The following is a 17832-nucleotide window of genomic DNA, read 5'->3' on the forward strand; positions in this document are numbered from 1 at the left end:
TAGCAAAGCGGGGCCTTGGAAGGACAATGAGCCCATGATGGTGGGGCCCTGTGAATGGGATTAGTGCCTCCGCAAGGAGGAAGAACAGGAGAGCTTGCTTCCTGGCTCTGCTGCCATGAGAAGATTCTGAGAAAGGGCTGGAAGATGGCCCTCACCAGACCCCAGCCATGCGGACACCATGGACTTGGACTTCCAGCCTCCAGAAGTGGGAGACAGTTGTCTACAAGCCACCTAGTGTGGCCCCTATCACTGCAACCTAGACAGACTGAGACAGGACTTTGCTGGGGAAGAACGTTGGGGATATATCCAGAGACCTTGGGAGTGCCTCAGGCGCTAGGATGGCTATAGGCTCCAAGAGTCCTGGGGGGTTTGTCTTAGTTAGGGTTTCTGCTGCTGGGCTAAAACACAAGGGCCAAAAGCAACCTTGGGGCAGAAATTTCTTCTTGCAAATCTCATAGCACACTCTGTCACTGAGGGAAGTCAGGGCGGGAACTCAAGGCAGGAACCCAGGGCAGAGGCCATGGAGGAGTGCTGCTAAATGGCTTGCTCTCCATGGCTTCCTCATTTGTTTTATTATACAGCTTAGGACACCTACACAGGGGTGGAAACCCCCCCCCCCCACATTAATCATTAATTGAGAAAATGCCCCCACAGACTTGCCTATAGGCCAATCTTAAGAAGGCATTTTCTCGATTAAGATCCCCTCTGCCCAGATATGTATAGGTTCATGTCAGGTTGACAAAACCCAACTGGGAAAGGACTCCAAAGGGCTGCTGGGGAGGGGACGAGGGCACTGGCCGTACTTTCACCCCCAAGCAGGAGGATGGGTGCAGAGAGAGTGAACTTTTTGAGAGCCCCCCACTCCCCAATCACCTTGCAGGATTGCCCCTGTTGATCCCTGAGCTGCCCCTACCCATAAGGAGCCTGGGTATGCAGCCCTTTTATACACTTGCTCTGGGAAGCATGGGCCAAGAACAGAGCCCCAAAAGACTCTCACTTCCCAGTCTCAAGCAGACCTCAATCAAGCCTGCCACTCCAGGGAAGACCTTTGGAAGGACAGACTGAAAGAGGACCAGGGAAGAGCAACCTCCTACACACACACACACACACACACCCCACACACTGTCTGAATCAGTCCTATTGTGAATCTGTAATTTTTTTACTATCCAGGAGAACTTTTGTTTTGTGCTTTTAAATCGCTAAGCACTTAAGAATCTAAGCTGTGACATTCCTAGGTCAAAAACAGGTACTGTGTGCTTGCCCCGCCCAGTCCAACATGGCAGAGCCACTTGTGACTCTGAATTGGTTGCACCTCTGAGCTCCAGAGCTGCGTAGGAGCCACACTCAGCACTTTAACTCTGAGACTGAGCGTGCAGCACAAAAACTCTGCTCCTGACAGCACCAATCTACTTCAAGAGGAGGATGGGCATCAAAGAGGCTCCTTATGGACTTTGATAGCCATTTGGGCAAGAAACTGCTTTTGCCTGGACTGTTGCATAAACTGGACACCAAGAACCCGCAGAGAGAGGACTGCTGAACTTGCCTAAAGGTGAGATGGTCTTTCTGGGTTCCTGATTCATGAAAGAGTCTGCGAGATATTCTGCAGGACACAGCAAAAAATGACTGAACTGTCTTTGGAATTTCCTGCTTCATGGAAATGTCTGCTGGACACTATGGGCCTGAAGGCCGAAGATGGATGCCCCAACGGTACAGAGGAACTTTGGATGACTGTCCAGGAAGCGAGTTGTCTCTGTTATTTCTAGAGTTTGAAAGTTGCATATGACTTGTTTACTTAGGTAATATTATGTCCTTCTGGAGTCTTTGATGGAGTTGAAGAATAAATAGATAGTTTTGCTTTCCTTAGTTATGATCAAAGATAAAATAGATCTAAATATTGTAACTGTAATTCTTGCTTGATAACTGTTTTGTTATATGTAATTTTACTATGTTAAAGTTAAAGCCTTTCTTTTCTGTTTAAACAGAAAAGGGGAAATGATGGAGGAGTGTCTATGTGTTACTTTCATTTATTAATAAAAAAACTGCCTTGGCCCTTTAAGAGACAGAAAATTAGGTAGGCGGAGTAGACAGAACAGAATTGTGGGAAAGAGAGGGGAGACGCTTCAGGCTGTCGCCATATGCAGTGGCCATGCTTCTCCTCTCCGAGATGGATGCAGGTTAAGATCTCTCCTGGTAAGCCACACCTCATGGTGCTAAATATGGGTTAAAGGAAGATATGAGAATTAGCCAATAAGAGGCTGAAACTATGGGCCAGGCAGTGTTTTAAAAGAAGAAAAAAAATATTCTAACTCTTAAGGACTGAGCTGCTTCTGGTAGACAAGCCCTGAGCCCTCTAGAACCTAGGCGTTCACACACCAAGGCTAGGTCTCTGATGGGAAGTAGAGACCCCAGCATGGTAGACCCTTTCCCCAAGTTTATGTTCTCCCCAACACACCTTCCTGAGGCTTCAGCACCCATAAGCCTAGCATCAAAATTAAGAATGCATAGCTAAATATATTTGGTAATTGTATTCCAAATGTTTACTGGTATATGGAGTAGGTCTTTTATTATTTATAATTAAAATTTTTAATTGTATGTGAGAATATGTATGCAGATGTTTATGTGTTCATCATACATGTGCACATGGGTAGAGTGTGCATAAAATGGGTATCTTTCTCAATTGTTCTTCACCTTATTTTTGAGATAGGGTTTCTGACTGAACCTGGAACTTGCTGATTTCCTAGGCTCATTGGCCAGCAAGCCTCGGCCCAGCAGCCTTGTGTCTCCTCCTCTTCATTGCTGAAACTGCAGGTGCGCACCATTTTGCCCAGCCTTTTGTATGGGGATCCAAACTGAGCCCCATTCCTGTACAGACTTTATGAACTGAGCTATCCCCCAGCCCAGCTTTTTTATTTTTGAACATGACAAATTGTGACAGTTAATGGGGTACTGAGTTATGTGACATATGCAGGGTGCATCAAATGCAGGCAGAGTAACACACACATTGCTTCAAAGGAGTCGTTTCTCCCTCTTGATGAACCAACCTGCACCTTTAAATGAAGCAAGCTTTTTATCATGCTGTTACCTGTGGCCTTTCTGACCCTCGCAGGGCTGGTCAAGTTCCAGCGACAGTGAGCAGCTTACCTCAGCGTGGACTTTTCACATGCAGACTAGCCAGGTGAGACTCCCCACACCCTTTCAGACTCTGATTCCCCTAGGGACAGTTAAGGGGTGCCTTGGGATAGCCCCCACACTCCAGTGGTCCCTGGAATTAGGCACACTAGTCAGTTAAGAACTTCGCCCAGCATCACTTTCCTTTCCAAAGAAGCACAACAGAGGCTCTGGCCTGCATTTTCCTTTCCTCCTCATAAGAAATACTTGATTATTTTGTTACCCAAGGCCCTAGATTCTATCTTTGGCAGCACAAAGTAAAATTATTTAATATATAATAATATATTCCTTTTTTTCTTTCTTTTTTTTTTTTTTGGTTTTTCGAGACAGGGTTTCTCTGCATCTTTTTTAGAGCCTGTCCTGGAACTAGCTCTTGTAGACCAGGCTGGCCTCGAACTCAGAGAGATCCGCCTGCCTCTGCCTCCCGAGTGCTGGGATTAAAGGCATGCGCCACCACCGCCCGGCTAATAATATATTCCTTTATGCTCCTACATATATTCACATCTGTCTCGTAGCTATCCTATGAGGTTGGTACTTGCTTTTAAGAGAAGAAAATTAAATCGTCATCCCAAGGCCACAGAGACAACCTGGATGCCCGTTCCAAGAGTACAACCAGCACATGTTATGTGGTCTGTCAGCCCCACAGCCCTCGGAGAATAAAAACAGCTGGTGCCCTGGCAATGACTGGGGTGGGGTGGGGGCACTTGCCACAGTTGCTTACAAATCCACAGAGAAAACCATCGGAGTGCATGGTAACAGGCTGGGTTACCAGGAAAGACATCCTGGGATTTGGGCTAGGCTATCCCAGCGAAGAAACACAAACAGCTACCAGCCTCTGGGACAGACATTTCCATGTCTGGGATCCCCCTGATCCCTGCTCTCCAGTTCCACCCTAGGTCAGCAGTGGAGACTGCAGGATAATGGTTGGAGTGAGTGAGAGACATGAGGGACAGGGACAAGGCATGCCACCTGCTGCAGACAAGAGAAGAAAAGTGGGGGCATCAGACAGCTGCCTCATGGACCGCCATGGATGTGGAACTGCGGGGCCTCAGGAACTCTGGCACTTTTCCTACCTATAGATGGGCTCACTGCTCTGCCTAGAGGGAGGCCACCTGGCATGCTAGGCAACAGTGTGTCGCCCCTAATCTTGGTTCATCTTTCCCTTCTTGTTTCTCAGACAGGGAGAAAGAGGAGTCTTTCTCATCTCTTTAAAGTGTTGGTTACACTTTTATTCAGGAATTTTTTTTTCTCCTCCTTAGAAACTAAAGCCAATGGCAACTGGTGTCAAGATCAGTCAGACATAGGTACAGCAAGCAGAGAGCCTCCTCCCCGCTTAGCTACCATCTTGTTTTAACTGCAGATTCACCAGGCACCATACTTACTGGTCCACCTGGGACTATGACTTTGAGACCCTAGTGTAGGAAAGAAAGCCCCCTAGCCCCGCAGAAGCAAGACGACCATGGGCCAGCTCCAAGCAGAGAAGAAAAGAGAATGGGGAAAGTGTGGCCTCAGAAACATGAGGCAAACGTGTGTGACCTCAAGGATTCTTCAAAGCAAAGATCGCTGAGCCACCCCGAGAGACAGGTCTCTGTCACCCAAGCAGTGTAAGGAAGGCTCTGACTGGCTGGTCACTGCTCTCCACAGAAGACCGTGCCTGTTGCGTGAGCTCTTCAACATTGTTCTCACTCCACAGATGAGCAGTCCTTGGACACCAGTCTCTGGGTTGGTGTCCCTTACGGTCCCCTGGGAAGCTTTCCTGTGGAGAGGCCTCAGAGCCCCTGCCGCGGGGATTCTAATTTAATCCATCAGTGGTGGGACTCTGCTGTGGCTGTTCCATCGTTGTTGGTCTATTTTATTTGAAGCTTCTCTGGTAGTTCTAATACGCAGCTCGGGATGAGGACTATTGCTATAGCTTAAATGGCACCTTCTTCACAGTATCGCACCACCCTGATGTAGACATGTGACCCCCCCATTTATGTCCACATCTCAGCCATGTTTAACCTGCCTCCAGCTTGGCTGCCCTCAGCCGACTGTAGTCTAAAATCGTCCCAGGCGAACTCTAGAAATAAACAGTGTGTGAGTTCCAACAGGCACTCCTTTCTAAGCAACAGGAGGGAATCGAGTCTTGTTCCATCCCACTCAGTCTCCCCTGGGCCTGAGCCATCTGTGTGTGGCAGCGTGTCCACGCTGTATGTGCTACCTGCCTAGCAGTAACTCGGTCAGTTCCACAGTCATGATTATCACAGTGCCGTGTCCGGGCAGCTTCCTCTCACTTCACGATGGCTCCAGAGCACGTGACTAAGGAAGGGGTGCTGAAATGCCACAGAGAAGCTGGGAATGTTCCTTTTGCTTTTTCCAGACAGGGTTTCTCTGTGTAGCCTTGGGTGTCCCAGAACTCGCTTTGTAGACCAGGCTGGCCTCAAACTCAGTGATCCACCTGCCTCTGCCACCCTAGTGCTGGGATTAATGGCATGGACCCGACACCTGGCTGTAAATGTTCCTTTTAAAAAGTGTGTGTGTGTGGGGTGGGGGGGGGAGTGCAAGCTTATTTAGTTTAGTAGAACAGTGAAAACACTGTCCAGGCAGGGTCCTAGGGCGTCTGCTAGACAGTCTAACCAGGCCTCTCTGGGAGTCCAGGAAATGACCCTCTATGTACTGGGGGAGCACCACACACAACACTGCGGCTATTTGTTACTTATTCCATCCTTCTCTATTCCCTTTACCAGAAATGTGAACTCTGAGATCTCTCCAACTTGCTGGCATGCGGAGAGGGGTCTCTGAGGCTCTCTCAGCTTCTGGGGAAGCAGAGAGGGTGGGTCACCCACAGCCACCCAAGAGTCATGCCAAGCACATTTCTAACCTGGGTTGGGAGAATCTCATACAAGGTCTCTGAGGCCCCAACTCTGACCCCGAAAGTCACTCTGGCCCATCCATGGAAACTGGCAACTGCGTCTTCATTTGTCCTTGGAGAGGCCTCTGTTCTGTGGGAGGATTTTGCTTTCCAACTGTCCTTATGGAGGTGCCTACATTTCATAGGGTCTCCCCAACACAGACCATCTCCTCCACCCACCTGGCTTTCCTAGCTGTATCCCTGGGGATTCTAAAGCCACTTCACAGCCCAGCACCAGGCCTAGAGAAGCAGAAAGATGTTGGCTCATACATTAGCTCATTTGAGATCTCCTCTTGACACACTAGTGGGTCCTTGGAGCGACTAGACATGGGGGCTACTTCCCTAACGATCTGTCCTCTGTCACTCCCTAGCTAGCCTGACTGCTACTCCAGAGGCACAAGTGTGGGGCATGTCACCAATTACCACTGTAGGCCCTCTGCAGCCCTGTTCTGCCTGCAGGCATTTCCTTACACTCAACCCCTCTTCCTGCCAACAGGCCCTGTGACTTATGAGTTGTCAGCATTTGGCCCAGCTCCTACACACAGGGCCACATCCTGCAGCATCACTGGGCACTTAGGACTGGGTGGGCTGCAATGCTAACAACTGTGCCTGAAGAGTCCCTGATCCCTGGATCCTCATCCAGATCAGAGCTAAGGAAGGTGGGACTGGAAAGAAGTGAGGTAAGGTTTCAGTTCACCTCTGAGGATGCTGACGGCACCCTGGGGTGCCCCACCATGTATACACTGAGAACCTCAGTGGTTAGGCCTGTGTAGGAAGCCATTTCTTTGTGTCCAGCAGAGACGCCCCTGCAACACCTACCCTTGATCTCCTCCACATCACCCGGCCTGGACAGACACTTGAGTTTGTGGCTTTGTCGGGTAAAGGGGAGCAAAGAGTCATTCACATCCATTGGGCAAGTTGGCACTACCAGGTGTGAAGAGTCAACAGAGGGCTTTTTTTTTCCAATAGATTTTTAAAAATGAGTCGGCATCAGTCAGAATTACCCTTGCACCGGCTGGAAAGAAAAGGGGGCATGACCTAGGACAGGACACTGAATACTAGTGCACAATGCCATCAAGGGGAGAATCTGCCCAGGTGGCCAAAACCTCTCCACCCTGGCAGGAACAGGGACATCACTTGTGAAGTCCAAGAGGAAAAGTAAGGGGACCTCAGATCAAGGCATATCCTGTAATCCACTTTGCTAGCAAGCCTGTGGGCCTCCTGCAGACTCCAGGCCACCCCATAATCACATTTCATCCTTAGCACACAAGCAACAGAGCCTGGAAGTGCCTGTGGACACTGGTCCAGGAATGTGAGAGGCTCAGGAAAATGCCTTCCAAAAGAGAGGCCCACAGAGGAGGCTGCACCAAACCCCAGCAGCAGTCAACCCGATCTGTGTGAATTCCTTTTCTTTTCTACACCGCCTACATTTTCCAATTTCACTACAAAACACAGGCCTTTATACAATAAAATGTTTATGTTTGAAAAGGCTGAAAGCAAATCACTCTTTCTCTTTCAGAACCGAGTCTGACCCACTCATCTTCACGATGCCTTCCTCGACTAAGCCCACTCAGAATAATCCTTATGTCTAAATTCTTAGTAGGATCCGACCCACGGGTCACACCTGTTTGTACTTGTCTCAGAAACACAGCCCAGCGTGCTCAGCCATCAGAGCCTCTCTCCCCTCTCTCTCCTTCCCCTTTCCTGGCTTGCCAGAGACCCGATTTCTAGAGTTGAGAGCTAAGCCCTTGCTGACTGCTGGCTCCATTCCCCACTGGTCCTTATACTCTGTCCCAACACAAATGTGGGCCTTTTGTGAACCCACAGACAAGGAGAGACCAAAGCCCTTGAGCAGGTGCTGTCAGGAAGGCTGGATTACAGAAACCTGTGTGGGGGTTCCTTAAAGAAAAAAAAAAAAACAGACCAGTTTACCACCTGAGCCAGCAGTCCCACTTCTGGACATATACCCAGACAACCAGAAAGCAGAGGTATGAATAATACTTGTTCAACTATGCACACAGCAGCATCACGCACAGCCCCTGAAAGGAAAAGCTGCCCGAGGGGGCATCCCAGGAAGAGAGATGGCCGGAATGTGGCATACTCAAAAGGCGTATTTCTCAGTCTCAACAGGGTCGAAAACCCTGACGAATGAAGCAACCTGGGGACCATGAACCATGGGGACATTATGTCGGGTGAGCCAAGCCAGTCATCAAAAGCACAAATTCTGGAGTTCTATTTATATGAGATCTCTAGAATAATCAAACTGCTAAGGACAGAAAGAAGAAAAGCAGTTCCTGGAGTGGGGGCCGGGGGGTACAGGGACGTGTTTAACAGTTATAGTTCCAGTTTAGGGACGACAGCACTAGAGGCAGGGGTGGGTGCACAACACGAATGTAGCTAATGCCAGTTACAAGGTTGGGTTTTAAGCATACTATCTTATGCTATATCAGTCTTTTAAAAGGTTTATCATCTATTTATATGTATATACATATGTGGGTATGTACATGCACATATGTGGGTATGTACATGAGCATGCAGTTGGCCATAGAAAGAGAGTGTTGGATTCCCCTGGAGCTGGAGTTACAGGACATATTGGGAGCTACCAGATGTGGCTGCTGGGAACTAAACTCCAGCCTTTCATAAGAGCAGCAAGGTCTTCACCACAGAGCCATCTCTCTAGCCCCTTATGCTAATATATATGCGTATATATACATACATATATACATGTGTGTACATATGTATATATACCCGTATACATATATACATGTATATATGTATGCATATATGTGTGTATATGCATATATATACGTGTATATATATGTGTGTATATATATGTATGTATATATGTATGCATATATATGTACACACATTAACATAAAAAGTAAATAAAAGGTCCAACCCAAGTGGCTCCCAACATAACTGGCTGGGTTGTCAACTCACTGCTCCACAGCCCTCTGCTCAGCTCTTACGTTCGTTCCCATGAGGACTAGATACTCCCTAACAGTGCCCATTTAATAGCATCACCTGGCATAGAATAGATCTCAGTAATTGTTTATAGGCAGAGACCATTTGCAATCATAATTTGTATGGAATAGAGTTGGTCATACTTGCAGCATCAGGTTTGAGATGACCATGGTCCAGTCTTCAGATGGCTAAGGATGGACTGGAGGTCGGTTCTTTCCACACTCTGCCCCCAGAAGGCACACTGCATCTGTGAGTACCTAAGCATCTCAGACATGGTTCATGATCATTATAATTCAGAACCATACCACATGGTGGCTGAGCCAGACACTAAAGCAACCTAGGGAATGCAGCCATGTCCTTGAAGGAGACAGGAGAGAAGATAACCTTCAAAGGGGAAAGAAATTAGAGGGGGGGGCTGGAGGAAGGAGGAGGCATGGAGGTCATTCTCACAGCACTTAACAGGGTGCACGCATATGACCTCATTCACAGCCCAGGCTGGGCAGCCCCTCTGCTGAACTCCTGCTGAAACCTCGTGGGTACCAGCAAATGAAACAATGAGGCTCAGAGTCAATATCCCACATGAAACTTCCGAAGTGGGGAGATAAAGATGTGAACTGGGGCAGAGGCAAGTTATCTTGGAAAGAATATACTTCCCCAGCAGGGATCTGCACCCCCTAGAGGTGGTGACCTTCCACCCCTTTCTACAAGGAAGAATCTGGAATGGTCCTAGCCATTCTACCATCTAACAACTTTAAATCCTAAGGAACACCAGTGTGAGTTAGGGAGTCAAGTGGGGTTCATTCAGTAGGACCACCATGGAAGTCAGGAGTGCCCGGCATTCTCTGCCCCCTGGCCTTTGGAGTAGTGGATTACCAACTGATCTTGAAGCCAGGTTGGCAGTCTCCACGGACATCAGAACATGGGCTCTAAGCAGGCTGGGGGCTTTCCAGGCGTGTACCCCTAATTTGTCTCCCAACACTGGGCACCTTCGAGTCACTGCCAGAGACGGAATGTACACTAACTTCAAGCATCCCCAGGAGTGGCACGGACCTTTTAAGTGCCTCCGGGGACGGTATAGATCTTAATTTCAAGTCACCTTCAGAGACAGTGCCCCTTAGCTCCAAGCCATGCTTCCGTCTCTAGTGCATCTTGGCGTGAAGCTTGTGACTGCACAGATTGGGTGACACATGCATTAAACAGATGAATGAGCACACACTTCTCTCCCCAAGTTACAGCTGAGAAAACAAGGCTCCAATCAGGTGACTGTCCACAGTCCCAGTTCCCAGATGACAGGGCTGGGATGTGTGCCACTCTGCTCCATGCAGACACTTGTCCTGCTCCACTCCACAATATGACCTCCTGGCAGGAGCGACCTGGGGTGTCTGCATCTTCCTATACTGTGTCCTCTTTACCTAGCCCAGTGGTTCTCAGCCTGTGGGTCGTGACCCCTGTGCGGGCTGAAAGACCCTTTCACGTGGGTCATCTGAGACCATCAGAAAACACAGATATTTACATTATGATTCATAGTCATAGCAAAATTACTGTCATAAAGTAGCAATAAAATAATTTTATGATTGGGGGTCACTACAACATAAGGAACTGTATTAAAAGGGTCACAGCATTCAAAGGGCTGAGAACCACTGCTCTGGCCCCTCTGAGGCCTGATGTTGCCATAGGAGTAGAAGAACTCTCTGAGCCACCAATCACAGGGGCTGGCACAGCTCAACTGTCAGCACCCATTAGACAGGAGCGGCATCTGGGACCTCATGCCACAGCCAGTGGTAGCCCAGGACCAAAGCATTCTTCCAACTCCTTGCTCAGGCTCAGCTGGTACCCCAGGAGCTGCATGTTATGGGGTTGATTTACTTTCCTTGTGGCCTTGCAGAGAGCGGCATGCCATCACCCTCTGTAACCATTACAACTCTGCAGAGAATTGAGGAATGTGACTCATCACCCTTGCCCTCTCCAGCTAAGAACCAAGGGCCTTCCTCTGTTGATTACAGGCGGGATAACGACCCAGAAAACAGCAGCAACGATCGCAGCTCCTGACTGCTGCACACTGAGACACCAGCACAGCTCTGCACCGTCTCCACATCATCCCACCCACTCTCGAGACCACTGCTATTCTATGTGCAGACGAGGAAGCAGGTTCAGAGGGGTCCAGTGCCTTGTTCACACAGTCAGTACACAGCAGAGACCCCAGAACCCAGGCCTAACCTCTGCACCTCTTGGTTTCTCTGAGCCTGGCCCTGGTGTGTTTTTAAACTAGGAGGCCCACCAGTACTACTAGTCTAACCTGACCACCTCTTCAAATCTGAGACTAGAGTGAGCATGTGCCTCTTCCTAAGGGCTATATCCAGGCTAGGGCCCTAGGAGGGGACCCGGCAAGACGTTTGCATGACTGTGGTACCCTAATCTCTGATGTACGCTATAGATTCTAGCCCTCCCTGAGAACTTTAGATCCTGCCCCCTTAAGCACCACAGCATCTTCATTTTTCTCTCCTTCCTTCTCTTTGCTGATCGCTGTTATCAATCTGGCTTATCCTAAATAGAAACATGTCCACTGTGACAGAGGCCTGACATGTGCCTTGTTGATACTGAGATAGCTCTGTGATTTTCCTTTTAATCACCCAAAGTCACTGCAGGGTCACTGCTGGAAGCAGGTGCAACGGCACCCAGAACAAGGGTTATCCCTTGAGAACCGAGCAGGTCTGGGTACTCTCTGAGCAAGTCTCTTTGCTGGAGGGCTGGGGCTGAGAACCCATGCCACGGTGTTTCTCAGAGCAGATTTTCTTCCTGATTATCTGTGCAGACATCAGTGGAAGCCACAGGATGCTCTGCTGAGCTCAGAGAAGCTAAAGAAGGTACCTTTGTCCTTTGCCAGGGACATGGTCGGGAAGATGGAGAGAGGAGCTCAGGACCCAGCTCTGACACGTTGGGGCCACTTATGGAGCACTCCCTTCCCATCTAACACTCAAGCCTCTTGCATCTGTCCTAAAAGGCAGGGAAAGCTATTGCTTCCAATGTCCCTAGACAGAGACCTCAGATCACAGAAGAACCCTGGGACTCCTCAGTCATGTGATTGAACACACACAATATTATATACCACACACACACACACACACACACACACACACATCTCTCTCCCTCCCTTTCCTCCCAAGAGCTCTCCAAACCTCCTCTCAGAGTTCTTGCCCAAACCCTTCTACCTAGGTATAGAAACACATATTCAAAGTCAAAAGGTCAGAAATCTTGCTGGGGTCAAGCGTCCCTCTTAGCCAGTGTGGTCCATAGATAAAGAGTAAACCTCGGGGCCCCCGTTTCCTGGTCTGTACAGTGGGGAAGATAACGTGGGGACTGTGGGAACACAGAAAGCACTGACGGTGTGACATTTCACACCCGAGGACAGGCAGAGGAACCAGCATGCCTTCTGCTTCCCGGGGCTCATGTCCATTAGCCACGTGGCAGGTGGCCATCTGCCCAGGAGACTATGGTGGCTTCTGGCCATCTTGGCTCTGCCTGATTCGGAGCATAGGTGGCTTATGGGGAAGCGTCAAAATCCACCCCCAAACAGATCACAGATGTGTGGTGTAATCTATACTTGCCCCTCAAAGCCTTTGCCTTTGAGTTTTAAGAGACAGGTGGGAGGGGTCCTTAATTAATGCAGAATGGTCACTGCAGACTTCAGAGCACATCTGGAAGCTAAATGGCTCTGCTGGTTCTACAAGCAAATCACAGTGTTGTGTTCCCCCTCCATCCCCGCTGACAGCCATAGTGGGGGCAGTTTGCATAATCCAATGGCTCCGTTCACTGAAAACAGCCCATGTCTCCCATGAGCCTCTTCACTCAACCTCAGAGGACTCAGGCTTAGGAAAGAGAAGGTAACTTTCCCGAAGCCCACAGTGGCTCCTTTCCTGGGCATACGGGAGAATTGGCTCTTAGGAGGCACGGTGGATGAAGGCCACCTGTATCGCTTACGTCCCTGTGGAACTCATAAGCAGATTTTGCACTCTGTTAACCTACATCTGTTTGCACATCCCTGCTGTCAGTGGCTACTGCCTAGGGAGGCAGCCAAAGGAGCAGAAGAGGCAAAGGGGGCTTTGGAGCAGGCTGGCTTTACCATACTGTCTTGGGTGGGGGGCCTTCAGCACAGGTCTCAATCCAACTAAATCTCTAAGTTAGGAACACTGTTTGTGTCCCCTGTAGAGATGTCAAAGGATCAATGACAAGTTGGGCAATGCCTGGGACAGTGGCTCGCACACACAGGCTTAGAGGGCATGCAAGAGGCTGGTGAAGGGGACTGTAATAAGGGTGACACCAGGGTCCACGTCCATGTGTTCTCTTTGTCAGGTGAGCCGTTCCCCGGAAAGTGGGTCCGCTTCTTTTCTTCCCTTCTTTCTCTATTCTCTCTTACAGTCTTGCTGCCTACTACCCTGACAGGAAGTTAAACAGTGCTAATTCCCCAAGCAGACAAAGGGCAGAGCTGGCCTGCTCCACAGCACCGGGCCACCCTGATAGGCTGAGCGCCCAACCCACGCCCACCCCCCAACCCAGTAAGGCTGTCTTCACCAGGGTCCAGTTCCCCCACCCTGCCCTCACCCCTACCTCACATTGTCATGCTTCTGGATGTAAATCTTGTGGAACATCATATCCTCCTGCTTGGCGTTGATATCTGCTTTCATCTCCATGGCAACATGACGGGGAAGGACAGACAGCAGGAGACGCTCCTACAGAGGGAAGCAGATGAGCATGTCACCATTCCTTCCACTTCTCTGGCAGGTCCCCTCTCACCCTGGGGGCAGGGCACAGGACGACCTCCAAGGCTCTTCTGAGAACCATGGAACAAGAACCAATGTAAGAGGAGGGGGCAGCAGGAGTCACAGCCCAGGATTCTCCGGGACACCTCCCGGTTCATCACCCTATCTTGCCTCCATTCTACTCTGGGAAAGGCACTCCGGGTGGAGCCTTGAGGATCAAGCAGCTTGGGTTAAAACCTTAAAAACGTCAGTGGCCTTGGCCAAACTACTATTGACAGCATTAGCCAGACCCATTCAACAGTCATCGAGTATTTACAGATGTCTGCTACGTGCCAGGCAGCAGTCTGGTTGTGAGAATCAGAGCCATCGCCTACTGTGGGCCCCCTCTGGAGGCCACGAGCCGGCTGCCTGCCCTAGGCTAGAACTGCTGGCATTAGAAAAGGCCCAAGAGCCCGCAGAGCCTTTCAATCCCACGTGGGAGACAGTGGCCCAGGAACAAGAGAAAAGAAAGTTAACTTTGAGGAAGCAAGAGAAGTTAAAGCCAGTCATAAGGGAGGTGGGAGAGAAACAGAGAAAGGGGACAGGGCCACATCGTGGCAAGTCATGTCAGCTACTTATAGAGCCTGGGCTTCACTCAATTCCTGAGTTTTCCCTCCGTGGTCTGTTCTGTTCCAGGGTACCCAGCTGCCTCCTGTGCAGAGTGGCTCTATCTGAATGCCACAGCCTTGGCTCAGGGCTAAGCCCTCTGCCGGGCTCACACACGTAAGTACTCTCCTCTCAGGCCTTCCATTCCGGCTGCCCACAGCCCTCTGCCTCTCTCCTGCACATCATTCTGCATGGAATTCTGTGTATCCCCTCCCCCGAGGTAGCCTTGAGACTGAAGTGTCCTCTTTGGTTCCTCTTCTTCTGGGTGTCCAGTGAAGCATGCTCTACGTGTGTCCTCAAAACACTCGTACCTCGGGAAGCAGATCCACTGTGGAGCCACCACCATCATCCATCAACTCTGTCACCTCCGCTCATCTCCAGCCCCTGATTCCCAAATGTTCACCTGTGACATCCCATCCCCAGCAAGACTCGCCCTCCCATCCCTCCCTTCCTTTGCAGAGGACACTTCCATCCTCCTGTATCAGGGTCCAGATCCTGCCTCTGCAGAAACTGCTTATGTTTCTAGAACTTTCCTCTGGTACTCATTCTTCTCCTCTCAGCCCCAGCATTCAGCACTGACCTGGGAACAGCTCTTGAATGTGTCCTTTCCCTTCTGTGTCCTCTTCTATGGCTCCAGTGCAGTGCTCACCTGTTTCTGGGACTCAGACAGCACCACTCTGGCTCTCTGCTTCCCCCTTAGCCTTCCCTGCTGCCTATACAGCCTAACTCTCTCCAAAACAGGCCATGATAGCACACCCTTGCTTAACATCAATCATCATATCAGGCAGGATTCTATACCCCCAGCCCTGAGGCTGCAGGAGATAGGGAGAACGCAGGGAAATCTGCACTACACGGGGAGACCCTGTTTCAAAGCACAGAAACAAATGACCAGCATCCTTGGGAAAAGAGGACATCTAGAGCAACCTTGTAAAATGCAAGAGAAGAAAGGGGTTCCATTCTCAGGGGAGAGGCCCTGGAGTTGATAACAGAGATAAGACAGGGCTCTTGAGGAAGGCAGGGACTTAGGGGGTGAGCAGGGTGTACGCATAAGGGGTGGTAAGGCTCTCAGGGCAGTGATACTGCTGAGCAGGGCTTTCTCTGAGGAGCTGGACAGGGGGCCCAGGCAAGGTGGAGAAAAGGGAGGCTGGGGGCAGAGCTGGGGCCATAGCTGGGGCCATATGTAGTTTAGGTGCAAGGGAACCTGTCCAACAGGCATAAAGCCCTGACTTTGATCCCAGTGCTGAGACATGCCTAGGGTTTTGAAAAGACAGGGGCAAGGGGAACAGAAGTTCCAAGTCATCCTTGACTACATCCAAGGTTCAAGGCCAACCTGGGATACGTGAGGTTGTGTCTCCAAAGTGGGGGAGCTTAAATAAGGAAAGCCAGACTTCAGATTGGTCAGTGTCCATTTGGGCACCTGGCAAAACACGGCAGCCACAGGGAGCAGCGTTAGAGGGCACAGGCAGGGACAGGAGGACCTGGAAAGCTCATCCCCTCCCTGGTCGTCTGGATGTCAGCGGCCACGTCACTGTACCCACCTAGCACGCATCCAGACCAGACAGAGACACCTACACTTCAGTGAGCAGAGCAGTCACAGTGTGTACTTTACCGCTGCCTGGCCATTCTCTTCCTGTCCTAGCTCAACGAGACAGGGGCCTGATGGCATGTGGCATAGAGAAGGCCTATGCCAGTGTTTGCTAAGGATCAGTGGGAAGGACCCATTGGTCTACAGAACTCCCAAAGTCATGCTGGTCCAAGTATAGAGATACCCCTCTCCATGCTGACCGCCCTCTGGGGAGGGCATCCACCACCCTCAGCCTTCCACTGTCTAGGCAGTGTTAGCAGGGGGAGCAGGGACAGATAACCATCTGTCTGGATTATATGCAGGAAACGGACAGCAGTGACCTAGATATGACCCCCAAGTAAAACCTCAGAGTAGGATCAGCTGGAACCTTGATGCCAACCTGAGTTGCCACGTCACCCAGGAGAAATGTCTGAGGGTTTTCTCTTGGCACAGAGCTGTGGCCGTATGGATGACCAGTCTCTCTGGTCAAGTACAGTCTAGGGGCGGGGAGACAGGATGCCCTCCCTTCTCTGGAGCATCCACACCCAGGACGGGACAGAGAAGAAGAGCTGGGTCAGGTACCCAAGAGGCTGACAGTACCTGCTCCTTTTCCTCCTCCTTCCCTTGGGTAAACGCCTCCGCCCATGCTGGAAATACTGGCTGATCTCACTTCTTCAACTTGTGGGGGCCCAGGATAGAGGAGGCCTTTTGCTGCCTGACCACAGGGCCACATGAGGAGACTACAGGCAAGGGACAGGAAAAGCCAAGAGGCTCCTACAGAGCAACAAAAGTTGGACTCCCTGAGGGAACTATTGCTCCGAGGAGGGACTGGACAGATGATGAGCACAGCCTCGGGAGCAGGCAGAGAACTAGCCAGCTGTTCCTCGGCCACAGGCCTTGGCTGCCATCCAGACCTCCCGGCTGTGTCTCACTCACCTGTTGCTGGTTCTCCCGCTGTGAGTGGAGCCGAGCCTGGATACACTCCCGGGTCTCCTGGAAGGCCTGTCTCTGGGAGACCTCAGCTGGGTAGTGAGTGCAGACACCCACAATGTTGGTGCAGGAGAAGATGAGGACATTGGAGACAAGCTGCAGAGGAAGAAGCCAAGCACACAGAACTCAAGAACATGGCAGGCATGGACACAGGAGCCCTGCCCAACCCTTGTCCTCCAGACCCCGAAGTCCAGAGCCCCCATCCACATCTCATCTAGCTAGTAACAAAGGCCAAATGTAGCTAACACAGGACTAGAAGAAGTCAAACTTAATCTTTCACATTTTCTAATGTCCCCAAAGACCTAAACCTGGCTGGCATGTGATAGAGGCACAGCACCTAAGAACACAGAGTCTCTGAATAATCATGCCACATACGCCAGTGTTATCACAAATTAAAAAGACTGGAGTTGAGAGCTACTACCAGAAAGGCTCCCCCAAAGTGGCAGGACTTCTCTTTTCAAAGTGTGAGAGTTGGGATGGCACACATGGGTTCCTTCCTAAAGAGGCCCCGACTCACTATTATAAAACGTGTCTCGCACGAGTCCAGGCTGTACCGGCCACGCAGGTCACAGGACCATGACAAGCTTTCTGGGGAATGAAGTCTAGCCAGTGGAGATGAGAGAAGGCTCAGTTCCTTCCTCTCCAGGCTTCTCCTGACAGCTCCACGCTCCAGCATCTGTCCTCCGCTGCTCCTCACGGGTCCCTCCCGAATGCTGACTGAGATGTGTGTAGAAATGCATTTTCGCCCTGTTGCTCAGCAGCCCTAAAGCTAAGCTTCTTTTGTAAAGAGTACTTAATGAAAGGCTAAGGTAAAACAAAATGATATAACAGACCCCCAAAAGGCAAGGGGATGC

General features: G+C 50.3%; 1 protein-coding gene across 1 annotated transcript in view; it reads right to left on the reverse strand.

Annotated features, from left to right (window-relative positions):
* Adcy5 (adenylate cyclase 5) overlaps positions 1-17832 on the reverse strand; it is a 149758-nt gene that overhangs the window by 39443 nt on the left and 92483 nt on the right. The window contains exons 2-3 of the mRNA XM_038344334.1: positions 16925-17074; positions 13628-13749 (exon numbers count right to left, since the gene is read on the reverse strand). Of these exons, the coding sequence (XP_038200262.1) occupies positions 13628-13749; positions 16925-17074 (272 nt within the window). The remainder of the gene's footprint in view (positions 1-13627; positions 13750-16924; positions 17075-17832) is intronic.

The sequence above is a fragment of the Arvicola amphibius genome, chromosome 10, assembly GCF_903992535.2.
Source record: "Arvicola amphibius chromosome 10, mArvAmp1.2, whole genome shotgun sequence".
NCBI classification, from domain to species: domain Eukaryota; kingdom Metazoa; phylum Chordata; class Mammalia; order Rodentia; family Cricetidae; genus Arvicola; species Arvicola amphibius.